This window comes from Saccostrea echinata, unplaced genomic scaffold, assembly GCF_033153115.1.
Source record: "Saccostrea echinata isolate AGI-Se365-2 ecotype Australia unplaced genomic scaffold, CSIRO_AGI_Sech_v1 ptg000027l, whole genome shotgun sequence".
NCBI lineage: Eukaryota > Metazoa > Mollusca > Bivalvia > Ostreida > Ostreidae > Saccostrea > Saccostrea echinata.
The window spans coordinates 11422476-11444625 of record NW_026889776.1 but is presented as its reverse complement, the minus strand read 5'-3'; the positions used below and the strand labels follow the sequence as shown (position 1 = coordinate 11444625).

The 22150-nt window shown below is 33.0% G+C and overlaps 1 protein-coding gene and 1 pseudogene across 1 annotated transcript; both read right to left on the bottom strand.

Moving 5' to 3' along the window:
• Positions 1-1156: 1156 nt before the first annotated feature.
• Positions 1157-3682, bottom strand: LOC133193215 (uncharacterized; annotated as a pseudogene).
• A 9278-nt stretch (positions 3683-12960) lies between these two features.
• Positions 12961-15203, bottom strand: LOC133193214 (scavenger receptor class F member 1-like). Its single transcript, XM_061329181.1, has 4 exons — positions 15038-15203; positions 14592-14732; positions 13283-13420; positions 12961-13124 (listed from the first exon to the last, which is right to left on the bottom strand). The coding sequence occupies exons 1-4, from the start codon at positions 15201-15203 to the stop codon at positions 12961-12963; spliced, it is 609 nt and encodes a 202-aa protein (XP_061185165.1).
• Positions 15204-22150: the final 6947 nt, after the last annotated feature.

The following is a 22150-nucleotide window of genomic DNA, read 5'->3' as shown; positions in this document are numbered from 1 at the left end:
TTCAGTACAGAGCGGGGTATACAATGTTATTTCAGAGAATGTTAAAGTCATAAGATAATATAGTACCTTTACAAAATTAAAATTCATTTTAATAAGGTATGTATTTAAGCACGTTTATATTCTGTTGATTTCTTCGAAGTACGCCTTAACAGTGCTGCGTTCAGATACATCAGGTGAATATTTACGACTATGGTGCATGTTTGTTTAACGTACAGGTCTGGTACAATCACTAGATTTAGCTACGTAGCTTGAATTACCTATATAGGTTTACTTACCTACCTGAAGTAATTTTATCTAGCTACAAAGTCAAACTTATTTTATGACCAGACTCTTACTTCTTGAATGAAATAACAAGACCAGACATATCTGGTGAACATGGTGAAGGCCGGATTGTTAATTATTTAGCGCAATGTGAAGTAATCATACTTTTCTGTGCCTTACGCACACGAGGTTGTGTATAATTACTCAAACAATAGATATACACATATTTTGCTTAAAGTGTTCAAACACAGAAATATGTAAACTTTCTCTGCTTTGGATCGCTTTTTAAATATTAATCCCTTGTATAAATGACTGGCGTCATGAGAAAAGGGCCCTTAAGGTCAAAATTTCACATTTTTATTTTTTTCTTGAAATGAAGTCTCCATCATGTTTTGTTTTTGAAAATACCAAACTTTTGCTCGTATCACGTAAAATAACGTTTTTATGACATTTTTTGTGACGCATATATAAAAATATTGATAACGTCCATTTTAGAAAATCATAACGTCAACGGAACGTCAAACGACGTCAAACATTGTGTCGATTCTTATTATGTGTCCTTTGCATCTTTTCGTTGTAAATGTAGTTTAAAACATTTGTTTATTTGTTTTAGAACCGTGAAAACTTTATACATGTATATATTTTTATTACATATGTTAAGAGAAAATGGTCATGCACCATTTTTCATCAATTCTGTAAGGTCTGTACAGTTGTACATTTTCATAGAAGTTCAACAACATATTGATGAATCAAATTCCAGTGCAAACTCAGATTTCCTTGTTCATTTTACATACATGTACGTTTAAATATATAACTCACAATCAACCAATAATAACACACAGGAATAAATAAATAAATAAATAAAAAAGGCTATGGCCGTCATCGTCTGAGTCATTTATTCCTCAGTGGGAGTGGGACATTTCGCCTCTCTGGCATGGCTCTTTACAAAAGGCCTCACGTGTTTGTAGAGATACTGGAGTGTTTCCGAAGAAAGTCCACCTGTCAAAAAGGTATAGTGTTCTAAGTTATAAGTTCATTGCATTTATTTTTTTAAAGAATCAGATCTTAAGTCAAATATTAACCTTTAGCCAAGGGCCGCGGAAGACTCCTGCAAGATACAGTGGTAGTTGAACAGCAAAGTAAGGTGACTGCCCTTTCGTTATCTGCTGATTTCTCTTTTACGAATACTACACCAGGATTAAGGGCACTGAAACGGAAGTAATGGTACTTCCGAATACCTGGCAGAGGACTAAACTCTGCTAGAAAAGACTTCCAGTCTTGCCAGATGAATGCTTGGTCCACCACGACGGCTCGATTGGTTCTGGAAGACTTTTCTACTGTCCGCATCAGATCGGAGAGAGAGTCATTGTCTGTTCTAAATATAAATATCTATTTATTCTTTCTAACTTTTCTGTCAGAAGCACATAAAAGTGACAGACAAAATTATAACACTCAATTTTTACCGTCGATAGAGTTTTTTTGATGTAAGAAAATCCAGCATCCACTAAACATTTTGTGTGGCCAGGTATCTGAAATCTAACGGTTATTTCTCTATGGAGTCCGACCAAAATGCGCCAGCAAAAGTAAACCATTACATAACGATTTTTGTTCTGACCTGAAATTTGATTTTATTTATATTCTTGATGCATAAGAGAACTAATGTTTTCAATATTGCATGAAATACTATTATAAAATATAATATTCATTTTCTAATTTTACTGTTGGAAATAAATGTAATTTGACCTGCACAGTTATCGCATTGAACGTGACATGCCATCTCCCCGAGTCCAAACTGCTGAAATGCATGATGTAACATGTATATAACAGTGTTTGGGCCGTGGGACCGTGAACCATCCACACCAATTGTACAATTTATTGTACTATTCTCCAGCCCCTTCCATGCATACCCCAAAAAGCTGTACTTTTCTGGGCGATGTAAAATACAGAGGCCCCTCTTGTCTAGAATGATGGGGGAGAGTTAGTTGTTGTGCAAAGTCAAAGGTATAATGAACCTGAGACAGTTGATTTGAGCATGGTGGACAGCTAAACGGACGTTGCCCGAATGCCACTTGTTCTTCTCTGGCGAGGTCAACACATTGACGGTAAACCGCATGTTCAGCTGTAGTGGTACAAAATAATTTTCAGTGGAAGTACTCAAAATATTACAAAATTATTCTTTGAAAAAAATATCAAAAATCCTTTTATCATTACATATATTTCGTGTATCGTTTTGATCTGCATATGAATCCAGACTTCTGTGATGATATGTACCAGTAAATAAAACAAAAAGAAAATATGTTTTTCTAGTTTTGATGCATTCTTAATGGGGTGGGGGTGGGGCTTGAGTGCCACGAAATTTTCGAGTTATATGATTAACCTTGGATTCTTGAAAAAATAATTAATTTCTTGTAAAGTATAATCGAATATGTAGGAATGTAAGAACTACCCCCCCCCCCCCCAAAAAAAAAAAACACGAAATAAAAAACGTAGATAATTTTATCGTTTCTTGTGTTTGTTTGTGAAGTTTCCCATTGGTTGAGGCCCGGACTCACCCCACTCAATGGAATTTTACAGACTATCTTTCTTGAGTTGTTAAGACCCCCCCCCCCCCCCCCCGCCGCTGGTGAAAAATATTCAGTAAATTTTATGAAAACCAGGTAAACTTTTATGTTTAAGCCTTTATGTACCTTGAGAAATTTCAATATGTTGCTTATAATCATGCAGAGCGATTAATTTTTCCTCCTCTGAGAATGCACCCATCACGCGGCATCTAAGCGTTTCACATTTTGGACAAACATCAGATCTGGTAGAGGCGATTTTGATGTGAGGAACACACTGCAGCCAGATGCTCTTAAATGCTGACAGTTCCACCGACCTACGTATAGTTTTTTTTAAGTTTATATTCACTGTATATTATAGAGTTAATATAACAAATGACCAGTTTTAATCAGCTAAATTTTAAAGACATGACAGACCTTTCATTGCTCTCCTCACAGACCGACCTGTATCTTGAGTGAATTTCAACCTTTGTGGAGGAAGCTGGCAAAAGAATGGGTGTTTGGACAGCGTCATTGCCATGGGGCACAGCGGGGAGGGGCAACCCGCACTCCTCACTGTAGCGCACGATGAAATTCGCTACTCTTTTGATGTCCGGAAACGACAGGGCGTGTTTAGGTTTTCTACCTTTGTTTCCATGGGACCTGGGCACTGGTCCATTAAGTTTCATGTGTTTTATCAAAGTTTTTGAATACTTCTCGCCGATGTCATGCATTACAAGAAAAGCTTCTTTACATACCTCCCTATCGTCATAGTTGTACTGGTACCTTTGCCGTTTTTTGTCGCTTGCGTCGATTCCAGTGCCTTTACTTCTCAATTTTCCCATTAGGTACATATCTTTTTCGTCACGTGAAAGTTCGCGCATTGTAAGTATGTGTTCTTTAATCTCTTCACATTGAAATTTATCAAAACATTTCAAATGGCAAGAACAACCAAGTGAAATTGTATCTCTTAAATTGTCCAAACAAGGATCCTCCTCAAATACAACACATCCTTGATCTTGCGAATAGTTGGAAGCAAGTCTACTGACCATTTCTTCGTCTGATTATATAGGTTCAGAAAAAGGGGGCTTTTCATTAACTGCCTCAGTGTTATTATTAACTTTGTGTTCCGACCTCGGAAAGAATTCTGGTATTACTTCTATTCTCTATTGAGAAGTTGATGGCTCGTTTTAATACTCCCCCTCAACTTCTCTAAGAAAGGCCTAATAAAAGCAGTTCAGAAATTGACTAAATGAAGAACCAAAACCGGGTCCCACTTCGATCGGTGTTTTAGGATTGATTCATTATCATAGATATATTCTGGATGCACATATGTTGTTTTGCAATGGAAATGCGATTAAAAATACCGATTCTGCTGACTTAAAAAAACATTCATCACGGTAGAACACTTACTTGCGATATCTGTGTCACCGGATTCGTTTATTCATTCAAAACTGCGTTTGATCTCTAAAAAAGTCTAAAACTATTTCTCCGGATAACTATTTAACACTGAAACATTTAATCCAATTTATCCGGATAAAAAGTTTTGGACTTTCTTAGAGGTCAACCGGGTTCAAACACAGTTTTGAATGAATAAACGAATCCGGTGACACAGATATCGCAAGTAGGTGTTCTACTGTGATGAATGTTTTTTAAGTCAGCAGAATCGGTATTTTTAATCGCATATCCATTGCAAAACAACATATGTGCATCCAAAATATGTCTATGATAATGCATCAATCCTAAAACACCGATCGAAGTGGGACCCGGTTTTGGTTCTTCATTTAGTCAATTTCTGAACTGCTTTTATTAGGCCTTTCTTAGAGAAGTTGAGGGGGAGTATTAAAACGAGCCATCAACTTCTCAATAGAGAATAGTATTACTTCATCAAGTTCCTAAAACATTCCGGAAAATATGAGTCTGTCAAATTTTATTTAGTACTTTTTAATAACTGCTAACATGGTAACACCTAAACATTCTAAAAATAGGGTATATAGTTTTGTGTAAAAAAGAAAATGTACGTATTTCCATGTAGTATGTTTATGTGCTTAAATTATTTAATATGTAATGTGGGTGTTTTTTTTTTTAATTCTTACGTTAGCAAGGGTATTTCAGTAAAATGATTGTACATGTCTGTATTATCGTGCACAAATATTAAGACCGTTACGATAAAATATTTTGTTTCTTCTTCATGGACTTAATCCTGTTCAGTTTCAAAAAAGTTTTTTTTTTTGTTTTTTTAACATATATTACAGAATCACAACTTTCATGAAACTTTCATGGACTTAGTAACTGCAGCTTAATTTTTTCATTAAATAGGGGGACTAATAGAGGGGGTAGTAATAGATGAAAAAAAAATGTGATTGTTTGAAGGGGGGTCCTCTCTCTTTTCAACGAAAAACAGGAACCAACCGTCTTTGAGATGAAATGATAATATGAAATTAAAATAATAGGCCAACTATAAAAAAAAAAAAAAAAAAAAAAAAAAAAAAAAAAAAAACTCGGGAAAAGAAGGAGGATCAAAATGTTTTATGTACTCTACATGTATGCATATTTGTAAATTTAATTACAATACCTGTTTTTTTTTTTTCTTCAAGTTATAAATATATTGAATTTTAAAACAACATGTACGTATTTATTGTACATTCATATAATTATGAATAAATGATCTAAAATGTTTTAATCTGAATAGATACTGTACATGTACAACGCACATACATAGACTGTGCATAATGGTGCTGAATAAAAACATTTTTAAAAAAACAATTGACAAAACGGCAAATTTTCTTGTAACCCGTTTTGTGAAATAAATTATTCTAAGCAATTTTTACCTGTAAATCCATTTGAAAGTCTATTTCAAGCCTTTATATTAGAACTGTCATGTGATGAATTTGTAAACAACGCATCCAGGATGTAAACAAACGCAGCCGACAAAATAACTTCCGGGTTTACGTTGCCGCGATATTGAAGATTTAAGTTCACGAACTTTGACGTCGTTTTCTGTGAATTGTGACGTCGAAAGATAAGGGCCCTTTTCTCATGACGCCAGTCAAATAATAGTGGACATTTACTTGCGATTCTAGATCTTTTGTCTTTTTGAAATAAAAAGCAAATTTGTAAAAAGTTGCATTGAAATAGCTAAATATAGCTACCCAAAGTAGCTAAATAAAGTTACAGTAGTCGTCTGTAGGTAATTCGACCTACGCAGATAAATGTGCTGATTGTACTGGACCTGTTTAATACTTAACATTGTATATTATTTAAGTATATGAATTTTACATGTTAACTTATGATCCATATACATAGATGATAAATTACAGTTTAAATGGTGCTGTATTCAAAAGCTTTTCAAATAATTATGCAAGTTTATGTAATAATTATGCACATGTAATAAATTTATATATGTATTTGTTGTATGCTCAAAAGCAAAATATGGACTAGGCTAAGGCAGTGTATTCAGCATTCTCTGCGGAAATAATGTGGTCATTCAAATCAAGTGTCAGCTGGAAAGAGTAATATCAAGGATGCTTTTTACATTAACTTCAAAGTAGCCACTGGTTTGTATTTAAAGCTTAATTTGTTTCCTCTCTTATTTTTTCCTTTCAATTTACACTTGCACATGTATCAGGGAAAATCCAGAAATTTTTCCATTAAAGGGGGGGGTGTAAAAAGGAGGTGTTTTATATTATTATAAATTTATTAAATTTCAAATTTTTAGTCCTTATATTTTTAAGTTACACACCATAATGTACAAACTTTTTTATACATGTAGAAGCGTTTTCTCAAGTAAATAATTTTTCAAATTTCATATACATATTTCAGGAAAATACAAGACAGATCTGCTACAGTAACTGTACATAAAGTAGCATACATGTGTGACAGGAAAGGAGGAAAATGTATGGCTCGACCGAGATTCTAACCTGGGACCCCTGCATCACTAGTCAGGTGCTCTATTAAATTAATTGTACCGGTAAATGCATACAAAAAAAAACACTTTGTAAATTGAATTAAAAACTGAATACATGTAACCAAAAATTATAAAATGTAAAGATGTCTTCTAACTTGAATGAAATTGTTTCAACTAAAACACCAAAGAATTGGTATGATAATCTGAAGAAGTCAGTATTATTGAAAAACTGATGAGACATGGTTTTTTAACAATACATGTACATACTGACTTCTTCACATTATCATACCTAACATTACAAAAAATTAAATTTACAAATTAAATCATAATTGTTAATAAATTCTACAATATCTTTTAAACAGATCAAGCTATCTACTTTAATTTTTATTGCCTTTTCTTCATGTTACAGATCTTATGGACATACATGATCCTTGGCTATATAATCAAGTGTTATATGCAGTGTTACAAAAGAATATTGGAATTATGTCAATAAGGTAATTAGGACAAGACTGGATTAAAAAACAAGGAATTAGAATGATGTAGAAAATGTATTTTAATTTAATTCCACATATAATAGTTACTGTACATGTACATAAATTGGCGTATTTAAAATTTAGCGCAATTACTGGGTGTGGAATTGTTGGCAAAATCATGAATTTGAGCTATATATGTCCCTGCTGTATATTGTATTTATAAATGATTTCTTAATGGTATTCTTGAATTAGCGCATCGTTGTCTGCACCAAAGCCGCTAAAATATGAAGCCCGCTTTTTTAATACGCATATAGCATGTTGCTAGTTACCATATGTATTGTATCACATTGAAGATGTGTCATTGACAGGTACATGTAGTGTTTTTTCCACAAAAACTTTATTGAACAATTATTGCTGGGTCTTTGTATTTCACATGTTTATTTCCTTTTTTAACCCCATGATCTTGGCCTTAGAGTGTGACCTACATTGAGAAACTAAAATATTTAATTTTTATCTATATATACCATTTTTTTTAAATTTAGACACTTCATTAATCCAAACAATTTCCTTGGGAGCAAAAGTGTCCAGATTTATGAGGCCGACTATATATGCATTTGATTAAAAGACTCATGACAATTTGATGAATACATATATAAAAAAACTACCAGAAGGACACAGTAAAGAGGAACAGACATATCCCACCCATTAGATATGTGCTTCAAAATCTGAATATACAGAATGAAATCAGCTCATTGCAGCTCCTTCTGAGAAGAACACCTTTGTTGTATTGACATAGAATCAACAGAATTGTCTGGTTCCTTGATCATGACACAACTGGATGCATATGATGGCAATTAAAGATTCATACATGTGTACATTGATCTTCGTCAGCCAATAAGCCAAAAAACTACAGCTAGCAAAATAACAAGTTTATCTTACTTTTCCAAATGAATCTTAATGTACATGTAGCATCAACATTCATCAAACATTGTTATATTTCTTAGATTTTCTTAAATCAAACCATCCTTTTCTTGTTGTAGGTCATAATGTTGTATCAAATGACATTCCAATTTTCTTGAAATTACTTGAGGCGTTTGGACTACAAGAAAAACTTACATATCATTGAATGTATTCACTTTATTTTGTTGAACTACATCCTGAGTTTAAAAGTTGTACACAATGATGTACAGTTTATGGTGGGATTCCTCTAACTTTTATGAACCTGTGTGCATAAAATCTATACTTTGAAGTTACAAATTATTACCTATAATAGATTATATGTTCTTACGTAAATTATTACAATATTTTTGTATGTATGTAATGATAACCGAATAACTCCCTATTTCCCCGCACTTTTTACCATGTGAGGCTTTAGTGTATTAATATCTGACTACTGATGACCAGACACTCTCCATTAAAGTGATACGGCGCATCTCATCATAAAACTGACTTGATAAAATTTTCCTACAAGATTTGGAATTTTTGTATTACTCATAAATGTATAAACTTTCAGAAAATTACAACTTTCTCAAATAAATAATTCTGATTATTTCATTAAGATTAATATTTATTTATTGGACATAAATATATACATCGCAACGTGTGCGGGGTTCCACATTCCATGCTATGCACGCATGCGTAGTTTTCATAAACATAACAGCATGGTAAGAAATGGAAGCCCGGTAGGCCTGCTACATTGACAAAATCGACCAAAAAGAAAAAGAAACTGAAAATAGGGCTTGAAAAAGCAGATTTCCTGACTAACATTTAGTTTGAGGATTAATATAATCGTTGGATAAGGAAGAAACGGGAACTCGGCGACACTCACGCAGGGGCTCGCGAAGGTTCTATTTTAGAATTCACGTGGTACAAATAAACAGATCTAAGATTGTTCCAGTTCGTACGACCCTTGATTTTCCGGCAGATTCTAATTCCGTTAATTTTGTATGAGGAGAGAATATTTCTGTTTCTCAGACTGCTTACATCAACTTAATACCTTATTTCATAAAGATATATTAGGTAAATTTGAATGAAAAAGCACACGTTTTGCAGCCGTACTGTCGCTTTAAACAGTGAAACACATAACTCATGTTTTTATTTGAATATCTTTAAAACAAGGATAACACACTGTGGATTGATTCTGTTTACAAAACTTCATAATCGTTTGGTTTTATTTATACATGTTATGCATGTATTTGGAATGAAAAAGGAATTGTTAAAGGAAAGTGAAATTAATACTAATGTTGTCAAAGGAAGATTAAAAGACCAGTTTATCTATGCACAGAAATGGTCAAAAGATATTGTCATTGATAATTCATCCAAGAATCATATGTATAATAAATCCATCAAAGTCGATTTTAACGATATAAAGGAAAGTTCATATCTGTTTGAATGTAAGTGCACAAAGGTCAACCAGGGCAACATGTGTCTTGGATGAACATGTATAAATATTTGCTTTTGTGATATAAAATGTAATTTAGTAGAATATTAAAAAGAATTTACTCATTTTCTGTGAAATATTTTTATGACTTCTTTGATAATCTCTCTTAGTCACTATATTCTTCAAAAGTGCATCTTTTGTAAAGGAAGGGGGTAGGGTAGGGTGTAAGATAATAAACTTGCGCCAGGTTGGAATCAAACCCCATTATGTAGTATGCTTTTTTTCTGAAATTTAAGATACCTATTGACTAACTATAATATGCAATAAAAAAAAGAAATTTGATGGGTAATTTTTTAACAGTGGAAGCAGAAGTGTGAGTCTTTGAGCAATGAATATGCAATATTTTAACGTAATTTGACCATGCATCTTGGTAAATGTAATTCTGTTTTTCGCTTACAATGCTTGATAATTTTAAGATTGATGTCAAATATTAATTCATATAGACAGATGTTTGAATTCACATAAGACAAATGATAATTGATATATCAATAAAAATTTTATAGCCCTTTTCATATCTTCTTCTTATATTATTTTACCCTGCTTTTTAGCTCTTCGGTGGGTGAAGAAGGCTATTTTAAAATTATCAAACTTCTCTTAAACTAGCCCGATGACCTACCTTGAATTTTTAATATGATTTAGAACAAAGACTCAACACAAACATATATAAAATAATTCAGAAAATTTCCTTTACTTTTATTTTGAAAAATTCCAGCAAGAACAATGAAAATGCGTGCTTTCACTCATTTTGATGAAATATTGGCATCACATAGGGAAAAGAAAGAAGGATTTTTTATTTGGAGTATTATTCGGAGTAAAGAAGAGTTGCAGTTGCAAATATGCACTACATAACGACTCATCAGCCTCATGCGTTTCATAATATTCGGAATATTAGTTCAATATTTATGATTAACAGCTACAAACCTTTGAAAACCCAAATTATTGTCAAATGTTTAATTAAACATGCAATTTTTTGATTTCTGTAAAGAGGGCTCATTATCAATTCCGGTAATAAAATGAAAATCATTCAACCGTTAAATTACTGATTTGGCAAAGTTGAAGATGTCCTAACTTTTTAAGTACAAAGTTATAACCTGTATATACCCCCCCCTAAAATTGAGATGTTGCGTTTCTTTTGCGTTTCATTATATATAGCTTAAACATCCTCCATTCATTTATATTGATTATTTTAACTGATTAATTATTTTAGCATGATAATTTTTAAAATAAATCAATTTTTTCATTGAAAATAATTAAATGAGTTAAAACATGAGATACCTTAAATTTGGCGTCTTTTAATAAAAAAGAAATGGGGGACAGGCAAAATGTTTTAAAATCATTTTAATGATGAAGCTATTCTTTCGAATAAATTGATGTATGACGTGTACAGTTTATAGAAAATAAAAATATGAGGGATTCGCAAATCTTACCTAAATGCCAAAGAGAATACTAAGGGGTGTTCTTTTAATGAACTTGAGCATCACCTTAACTGAGAAAGAATTCTACAGTGTACTTGCTTACAAAAACGTTATTTTCACTTTAATGCTTATACTATCAAATTTGGTCGCCCGCGTGGCGCAGTGGTTAGAGCGTCTGCTCTAGAGTCGCGAAGTATGGAGTTGATCGATACGTCGCGGGTTCGAATCCCACTGTGGGACGTGGGGACCGGTCCTTCGGATGAGACCGTATAAACCGAGGTCCCGTGTCGCAGTACGTGCTGGCACGAAAAAGATCCCTCACTACTCAATGTCTCTAAGTGCCGAGCATAGGTCAAAATTTGCAGCTTTCCACCGGCAAGTGGTGGCGTCTCCATATGAGTGAAAAATTCTCGTTAGGGACGTTAAACGATATACAAACAAACAAACAAACTATCAAATTTAAACATTAGATATTAAAGGGTAACCGACCCTCTAACTTTCTGAGTAAAAAAAAAATACTAATGTTACTCAAAGTTTACTTTATCAGAGTTTAATTTTCAAGACTTTTGAGTAGTCAAATCGATCAAACGCAACATGTGATGGAAACATTACCTTCTATATACTTCGCCTATACTTTTCAAATTGTTTTATTATATTTGACAAAAAAAAAAAAAAAAAAAAAAAAAAAAAAAAAAAAAAAAAAAACATTTAAATCCAGATTAAAACCCTTACAAATTGAATAACTTTTATCCTTTTAAGGTTAATTTTAAAAATGATTTGATATATGAAGTACAGAATGTAAACTTTTTATTAGTATTACAATTTTTTCCAAATGAAAAAAAAAAATATTTATAAGAAAGGTAACTCTTGCTAACAGATGTATTGTTTTCTTACAACCACATATACCATTGTGATATTCTGACTTTTGAAGAAGCTCTTTATTATAATTTCTAACATGAATGTAATAGGTATGACACAAAATATCATTTTCATATACACCTCATATTTTTTATTTTATCTTGTGATAATAAATTATTACTCTTCCTATTCTCTATATTAAAATTACTTCGTATTATATGACATAATCATTTCTGAAAAAAAAAAAATAAGCAGCGCTTCATGCTTCATGCTTTTTCATTTGAATCTAATGCTATAGCTTTTGATGAAAATCATTGTTGAAAGTTTAAAAGAAATCTATGAAATTTAGAGCATAGGGTCATTAGTCCTTAAAATCATATATGTGTGGTCAAATTTTCGTTGTTTGAGAGATCAATATTGGTTCATTGGATTTTTTTTTTTTTGTTTTTACGAATACATGAATTCATGGGTATCTTCATACATATCCAACAATACAAAGCCCCACCCCCCACCCCCCCCCCACCCCACACACACACCTCCGAAAATTTGTAATTTCATAGTATGTAACTTTTTTTTTTAAAAGGAGCATTTTAAATTTATTCATTTACCAAGATTGCATCTATCTCCATAAAATGGTTCCCTGCATCCTTCAAGACAACTTCCATTGAATCTATCACAAGTGTCATTTGCACAATTTCGGCTGCAAGTGTAGGAACAATTTTTGCCATACATGTTAGGAAGACACCCTAAAACAATGAAATATTTATCTTAACACTTTAATTTCATAAAGATATAATATTCCAAAATATATTTAGGTGAACCAGTTAAAAATGATTTATATTCACTTTTGTTGCAATACGGAGAACCCGTCCAACCGGAACTGCACACACAAGAACCATCAGTATGTCTACATGTACTCGTGCATTTTGAAGAACAGACACTGGAGCAATTTTTACCATAGTGGTTGACTGTACAGGCTAAAATGTGGGTAAAAATTTAAGACTATACTTTGATATATGATAATGTAAAAAATGATTAAAAATTAACATATAATTTCCAAATACGTTGACTATAAGAGGTTCCATATTTTACGTGTGGTACAATTTAGTCCAGTGTAACCGTCTTCACATCCACGAGAACAAATCCCGTTTACGTGATTACAACTTCCACTCTCAGTACAGTGTTCACTACAGCGGTATCTGCATCCTTTTCCAAACCATCCAGATGTACATTCTGTAAAAATTAGCAAGTGTTCGTTAAGACAGCAAAAACAGATATTAATATTACATATGATTAGAAATTTGCCTTCTTTTTCAAACCACCCAGTTTCTAAAATGAACAAATAAATACTTCAGAAACATGGATTTATATTATGTCAGTAATATTAAAACCTGCTTTACATAAATCACCAATATATCCATCACTACATCCCAAGTCACAGTGCCCAGTTTCTTTGTTACATGGTTCACTTAAACAATGTCCACTGCAGTAGAAAGTACAATTGATACCATAACGCCCATTATCACAAGCTGAAATTAGATAAATATATTTATTACATTTTCAACAGTGAAATACTGTGATTTAATTTATTGAATAAAAGTGATATCCTGTTAGTGTGAAAGGATACCAACGTGATATTATATTCTCTCACAGTGTGAAAGGATACCATAGTAAGTAAATAATAATTTCTGGCCTATCATAAGTTAAAGTAACTAAACAATCTTGATAGAAACTAAAACTGCTTATTTCTTGCCAATGTATTGCTAAAATCTCTTTATTATGCTTTCAATCTCACAAATTGCTAAACTATGACGTCTCAACCGCTCAACAATGACGTCGAAGCGAATGACACTGTGTTAAGAAAAGGTAGATACCAAAGGGAAATAAAAAAAAATATAATAAATAGAAAATTCAATGCTTTTTAGTTGGATATGCTTCGCACTCGTGAAAATAAAATAAACCCTGTCCCACTCGTGAAATAAGTTCAAAATCTAACTACAAAACATTGAATATCCTCTATGTACTTTTGGTCAATAATTATGCCTTAATAATTAAAAAACATTTAAAATCTTTCTTTTTTCATATTATATTCCTTACATTAGTCTCACTCTGAATATCAGTAAGACCCCTAAAAATCTTTTTTTCTCATAGAATTTCAACATATATGTTGAATGAATGGGAAAATTCAGGAATAAAAAAAAAATTCTTAATTCCTGAAGGTTGAAAAAGTTTTGAGTTGGATCTTTTTTAGCCAGTCGGTCGGGAGAGAGCAACCAAACATTTTGTTTTAAAGATTGCCTGAGGATAATATTTTTCCCTTATATATATTTTTTCCTATTAATGAGTAATACTTTTATTAATATAAAAATGTAAAAAGTATAAAAGTAAAAAGGTTTCACGTATGCATAAACTTCATTTACTGTGGTTTCATCAATATTCGTTGAGCACCAATTTTCAAGGATTTCGTTGTTGGGCAGATCCACGAAATTAAATGTTCATTGATTTACGAAAAATGTTATTCATTTGTATAGGCAATGCTTTTGTCCACGAAATTACGTATCCTCGAAAACGTCTGTTTTACAAAATACACGAAAATTGATGCCAACGAAAATTGATGAAACCACAGTAAATCCAATTGGTATTAATGCACTTGTCACTTCAAAAGACATTTCTTTATCTTAATATTGTAGTCTTAATTACTTTTATTGCACCCAGTCCCAATCCATCCCGAAACACAGCCTTTGACACATTCACCCGTCACGAGGTCACATGGAGTTCCATCTTTACAATGTCCTGAACATCGAAATTTACAGTCCTGACCGTATGATCCTTTAGGGCAAGCTATTTTGAAAAGAAGTTAGTTTTTCAAAACCATTTAGGGGTTTACACATATCCGAAATAGGCTTATTTATAAAATGAAAATAAACCTTACGTGTTTGACAGCTTTCTCCCTTCCATCCTGGCTTGCATTTCATACAAGTTCCATGGACAATATCACATTCACTTCCAAAACAATTAATGGGACAATTCATATCACAATTTATACCATACTCTCCTCTAGAGCACCCTGTTGAAGAAATGTTTTGGTAATTGGAAACAGGAAAATAGGAGAAATTTTAAATACATGTATGACTTTCTAAGCTTACCTTCCACTACGACCTCACACAACTGAATTAAAGAAATAGATTGATATCCTTCTGGATACGTCACTCCAATCAGTCTTTCATTGTAGTAGATGACATATCGACCATATCCAATACAGTTTGTTGTGAAATTTAATGGAGGTAACCCCGCTACGTCTTTGTAGCACATATACCCGTCTTCTTTCTTGGTAGAGTCTGAGAGATACAGAGAAAATCCAGCAAACCTACCCCTTTGTCTCAGGACTAAGCCAAATGGAGAAAATGGAATATGAAATTAAAAACATTTAATGAGGACAAAAACATCTGCATATTTAATTTTTAAGATGAGGAATCTCTGCAGTCGTGATAAGTAAGCGTTTTTTTAATACATTGTAGATTTTTACTTTGATTCTTAAGCCCCCGTATCGAAGATTCGGGGGTATATAGTTTTTGCCTTGTCCGCCTGTCTGTTTGTGTGTTTGCCAGCAAAAACTTTAACCTTGCCCATAACTTTTGATTGGTTGGACCTATAACTTTCGTATTTCACATGTGTATTCCTTGTGACAAGAGTCGCCCGCGTGGCGCAGTGGTTAGAGAATCTGCTCTAGAGTCGGGGAGTAAGGAGTTGATCCTTACGTCGCGGATTCGAATCACACTGCGGGACGTGGAGACCGGTCCTTTGGATAAGACCGTATATACCGAGGTCCCGTGTCGCAGTAGGTGCTGGCACGAAAAAGATCCCTCACTGTTCAATGGGCCTGAATGCCGAGTATAGGTCAAAATTTGTAGCCCTACACCGGCAAGTGGTGGCGTCTGCAGATGAGTGAAAAATTCTCGAGAGGGACGTTAAACAACAAACAATGAATCCTAGTGACAAGACCTTTCTTTGGTACCATCATTTTTTACCTTTTGACCTTGACCTTAGAGTTTGACCCACTTTTGCAAAATTTAAAGAGATTTTAACCTTGGTAATGACTTTTGAATGGTTGGTGCTAGGGCTTTCATACTTCACATATGTAATCCTTGTGACAAGACCTTCCTTTGGATGCCAACCATTTTGACCTTTTGATCTTGACCTACTTTCGAAAAAATGTTAACCTTGGCCATAACTTTTGAATGGTTGGTGCTAGGGCTTTTATATTTCACATATGTAATTCTTGTGACAAGATCTTGCTTTGGATACCAACCACTTTACCTTCTTGACTTGACCTAGGTGTTTGACCTACTTTCGAAAAACTTTAACCTTGGCCATAACTTTTGAATGGTTGGTGCTAGGTCCTTGGTCCTTGTGACAAGACCTTCCTTTGGATTCCAACAACTTTGACTTTGACCTTGACGTTTTACTTACTTTTAAAAAACTTGTTTTCAAGACCTTTCCTTGGGAACCAATTTTTTTTTAATTTTTTGGCCTGGATTTTGAGTTGCATTTGAGAAACTTTAACCTTCGCCATAAGCTGTCATACGGGGACATAAGTGTTTCTCAAACACAACTTGTTTATTTTATGCTTTTATGCTTTTTTACAAAGAAGATGGGCGAACAAGTTAAGGAAAAAAACCTACTTTGAGACAAATAAAAAAGTGAAAACTAAAATCTCAATTATGACAAATTTTCTCTAATATTTCAGTGACCAGAAGAACTTATGCGATAGTAAGGTGTCCGTCGTCCGTCCGTCTGCCTGACTGTCTGTAAACAATTTTTCAAAACGGTCCTCCTACAGTTTTGGTCTGATTTCAACATAACTTGGCACATAAGTAAACTACACTAAGATACATAATTCTGTGTATCGATTTTTGATTTCAATGAACCGTGTTGCCATGGTTACTAAAAATAGAGATTTTTTGGAAATACTTTCAAAACGCTACTCCTCCTACAGTTTTGTTCTGATATCAATATAACTTGACACACAAGTAGACTATACTAAGATACATAATTCTGTATATGGGGTTTTGATTTCAATGAATGCTGTTGCCATGGTTACTAAAAATAGAAATTTGCGAGAAAAACTTTCAAAACGCTACTCACCCTACAGTTTTTATCTGATTTCAGTATAACTTCACACACAAGTACACTATCATAAGATACATAATTCTGTGAATCGGTTTTTGATTTCAAAAAAAGGTGTTGCCATGGTTACTAAAAATAGAAATTTCCTTGAAATACTCTCAAAATGCTACTCCTCCTACAGTTTTGGTCTGATTTCAGAATAACTTGACACACAAGTGGACAACACTAAGATACATTATTCTCTCAATTCTCAGTTTTGGAGTTCGATGAACATTGTTGCCATGGTTACTAAAAATAGAAGTTTTCTTTAAAAACTTTCAAAACGCTACTTCTACCCTTTTTGTCTGATTTCAGTATAATTTGGCCTACAAGTAGACTACACTGAGATGCATAATTGTCGTTATTGTTTTTTTTTTCTTTTTTGATTTTGTTGAACGATGTTGCCATGGTTACTTAAATCAAAATTTCTGTAAAATTGTTAAAAGGCTACTCCTCCTACAGTTTTAGTCTGATTGCAATAAATCTTGCCACAAAAAGAGACTAAACCAAGGATCATTATTCTATTTATTGCTGTTCCAAAGTTTCAAGTCCAAGTGCTACTTTTATCATCCTTTATAAGTACAACCAGTAGAGCTACAGTCTCGTCAGAGACTTCTGGTTGTACACCGTCACGCGTAGAAATATAAACACACGAAAAAATGACGTCACAATGAGGCTAACGTGATGACAAAAAAAAAACAACAAAAAACAATAAAGGACAGCAAAAAAAAAAAAAAAAAAAAAAAAAAAAATCACATTTTCAGTATATTTTTTTTCGTTTTAGACATTTAAAATGCAAACATGAGTGTTTATCAGTTTGTGAGTGTTGTTTATGTGTAAGTCACACAGACGTGCACATAGGCATATTTTTCATGAATTGCTACAGAGCTTCATTAAATAAGCTTGTCTGACAAATATGTTGGATTTACATACCACTAACATTCACAAAATAAAAAAAAATAACGCAGCACTGTTAAGGCTGCATAAAGGGGACGAGACCTTATTTATTCGGGAAATGTTTACTGTGACATCACACAAAAAAGCAATTCCACACAATACCAGAAATTGACATAATTTGCAATTGTAAGGCTGTATAAGAGTAGTAAACTACATCAAAATTTAGCAATGCGTTAATTTTTGTCGCTAGTTAAATCCCACACAGCGAGGTATAAAAAAGAGTCAATGATCGCAATGCACTTGTCGACATGACGTCATCATGGCAAAATTTGACGCATTTTATTTACAGTCTAATGCGGATCAAGTATTTTTTTGACAGTGACAAATGCGTTTTATTATTAAACAGAATATTATTTAAAGATGTTAGATGGACCATTAATACCATATGAAACATTTTTTGATGGCATTATTCAATCTTTATTGATCGAGTGTATTGAATTAATTTTACCTTGTTTTAGTGTACAAGGTTGGCCTGTTCAAGATCGAGGTGTTGTCTTAAGGGGGCCGACTTGGGTTTTCATTGCGTAATACTTTGCGAAGCATAGTAAAATTAAGCGTATTTACAATTTTAAAGCAACTTTTTTTTTACTTAATTTATAAAAATTTACAAAATTCGGAAATCCCAGGTTAGAAAATCTAATTACGTTCTTAAATAACTGATTTTTAAACGATTTTTTAAAAATGATGGTTAGATAGACGTCGTAATAGTGAGTTTTTGACCTTATGAAAGAACGAAGTTCTTTAAGAGGGACCATTAATTATGTCATAAAATAAAAAGTATAAAATATATGCTCTTGAAATATTAAACATAGGAAATTGAGAATCTGACAAACATTTTTATTATTTTATTTATAAATCTATGGCATCTGTCATGTTTTGTAGTACTCCATAAAACAGGAAAATATCATGAATTTTGACATTTTGAGATGCTCGCTCTAGAAACCAGGCGGTAGAATTTTGTGTTTCTTGCATAAAATGTACAATATAGTATTATTCGTCAAATAATTTAATTTGAGGAAGAAGTTTATAGTAGCATTTGTATAATTTGCTCCGAAGTGCTGAAAACAACAGTGTTTTCCTATATAATCCTATAGTAAATGTACCTGTATTTTGAAATGGTCCCTAAAATTAACCAGACGGTAGATTTTCACTAAACTTGGCATGTATACTGAAGTCAATGTAAGGTACAAATGGTATAAAATTAAAGAGTTTCTCTTTAGTAGTTTCCACACGATGAAACCCCAGTCGGCTCCCTAAAATCGCCTTTTCGCAAGGGCATACACTTAATAGATCTTGATCATTTGTTTGAATGTACATAAAGAAATGTTCCTTTATTTGAAAAGTGCTGCTGCTTTCCTTAAATCGGGGACATGTCTTAATAAATGGATAAGATACTTGGTAAAACTCACAAATTTTTCAACTTGAGCACAATTATTTGAAATTTAAACTAAGAAAATGGGAATTCTATTTAAAGCAGCAGCACTTTCCAAGAACTACAAGATATGTACAAATAATTTATTACTTAAATTTTGATTTTTTTTTCTAGGGCATGCCCTTGCGATATTGACCTCCGTGAAGAACACATTATAAGCATTTATTACGTGATTGTCAAATAAAATGACCAAACTTAATTCAATACAAAGTGGGGTATAATATGTTATTTCAATTAAATTAAATTATTGTGATAATATAATAGCTTTACAAAAAATAAACTCCATTTTAAAAAAGGTATCTATTTATACACGTCTATATTCCGTTGATTTCTTCATAGTACGCCTAACAGTGCGCATTCCTCAAGTAACAAGCATTCTGAGAGTATATTGTATTAGCAATACTAGTCCCCTACCGATAAGTGTAATCTGGTTCCCGCTAAAAATTGAAAATGCCATAATTCCGTCAAAAATCAATGAAGCGGAATGAAATGCAAATTTGATCTTTAACTCATCAAAGTAAAGCACATACATGTACCAAAAATCAGCTCTATATCTGCAAGCGTTTAGAAAAAAAAATGCGGAAAATCCCAAAAACTTGAAAATGGACTTAATTACGCCAAAAATCATTAAAGCGAAACTAAATGCAAACTTGATCTGTAACTCATCAAGATACACTCACATACCAAAACTAAGCTCAATATCTGCTAGCGTTTAGAAAAAAAGTGCGGAAAACCAAGTGTGACACACTGACAGACAGACAGAGGGACAGACAGACAGACGGACAGACTCAGAAGAAACCTGTACTCCCCTCCGGTTTCACCGGTAGGGGACTAACAAGCATTCTGAGAGTATTGCATTAGCAATAATAGTCCCCCCACAGGTAAGTGTAATCTGTTTCCCGCTAAAAATTGAAAATGCCATGACTGACGGACGGGTCAAAAACATTATACCCCCTGCAACTTGTTGCGCGGGGTATAAAAACAAACTTGATTAGTTTTATTATTCATGATTGATTTCTACTTATAAATTAAATAAATATGTTGCTTCTGCTTTTGAACAAAACAGCCTTTTTGAAATTAGGCATACTATGAGTTTAGTATTCAGAGAACAATTTGAAAATAAGAACCATTACATCTCGAGTTCCTTCGAAGAATCTTTTAAGAGTCGTTGGTATGATCTGACAAAAGTTCTCCTTTATTCGACCTCAAGTGTTTTCAACATTGTTCAAATTGGAAGAATGTTTTGATAAATGGTGTTTTTACACCAATGAGTTTTAAAATCGATATCGCTAAAAGGAACTTCAATATCAGCTCAATTCTATTCCTTATTTTCACCTTTCATCAGAAGAAGATAATGAAAGAGGTTACTACAAAGTGTGCTTGCTTCATAGATTAAAAAAATGTATCTCAACAAAACTTGATACATCGCCATAACTTGAAAAGCACAACAAAAATTTTTAAAACAGTTTCTACACTTTTGTGACCGGGAAATGGTCCCGATTTAAACGTATATGAAACATTTGGTGTCGAATTAAGAAGACTACTGCTAAGAAACATGCAATCGACTAATAGGTCATGTCAAAGGCATTCTAGAGTGAATGGTAGTCATTGAAAAAAAAGGCGTTCTCTAAAAATATAACACAAAACATGATTAGTTGCATTTAGTTGCTATTTGTGCTTAAAAAGAGGGAGGGTAACTAAGTATATACTACAAAGTAGAATATCAATGATAAAAATAACTATTTTTCTATAAAAATCATCATATATTTTGTTCGTGTATTTGTTTGGAATCATTTCATCGATATACAAAGGTGCATTTTATTTGTTCACAACATCATTCCAGGTTTCAAAGCTGGTTGATTTTAACAAAAGACAGCGCTTTAAAAATAACAAACATTAAAACATCCTTATTATTGCCTCCGTTGATGTAAAACAGTTGGTAAAGCATTGTCCTTGAGATCAAAAGGTCCTGGGTTTGAGCCCAGGCCACAAACACCTTTAGAATTCGATAAAGAAATAGGTTAGCAAAATTTTATGTTCCTTTGCCTAGCCTCGGCACGTTGTAAAAAGAAATATTATAGTAAACTTGAGTTAACTATTAGTTTACTGTGAGCTTTTGTTATGCCACCGGCATTGACGTTAGAGTTGGCCTCCCGGATCAAATTTTTTGAGCAAGTACATTCCAAAGTAACTTTAAAAATGTGTGATGAAAGTAAGAATATTAACTTTGAAGCAAGTATTTCCCAAATATCGATGAGCACTTTCTGGTTTATACATGTATGAAATATGCTTCTAGGAATGGACGCCACATGACATGCTCCGGATGCTTGATATGAGCGACTTTTGTAGAGGAGTAACAATGTTATATTTAAAACGTCATGAAACTCTAAAATGGATGTTGAGCAAATATAAATGGATGATACAACTAGGGATGCACGCTATAAGAATGCTTTTGCTGCTGGATCTGACATACATTTTCCAAATGATTGAAGAGATTAAAGGTTTTGGAAAAATTATTCCTAAGTTTCAATGTACCTATGGTACATGTAGCTAAATTCGCATATATGTTGCAAATTACATGCAGCTCACTTTAGGCTACAAAAAGGACGCGGGCCTAATTTATATTTTTACTATGACATAACACAAACATAACCATTCCACAAAAATACCATCATACAATGACGAGATTTTAAGCTGAAGGGGA

Bases quoted from the DNA above. Each gene is read 5' to 3' on its own strand.
- LOC133193214 (XM_061329181.1), bottom strand. From the start codon at position 15,203: ATGTGCTACAAAGACGTAGCGGGGTTACCTCCATTAAATTTCACAACA. The intron at 14,733-15,037 runs GTAAGCTTAGAA...TTTTCAAAATAG, and splicing joins GTGTGAGGTCGTAGTGGAAG to CTTGCCCTAAAGGATCATAC. The intron at 13,421-14,591 runs GTAATTAAGACT...ATCTAATTTCAG, and splicing joins TGGGACTGGGTGCAATAAAA to CTTGTGATAATGGGCGTTAT.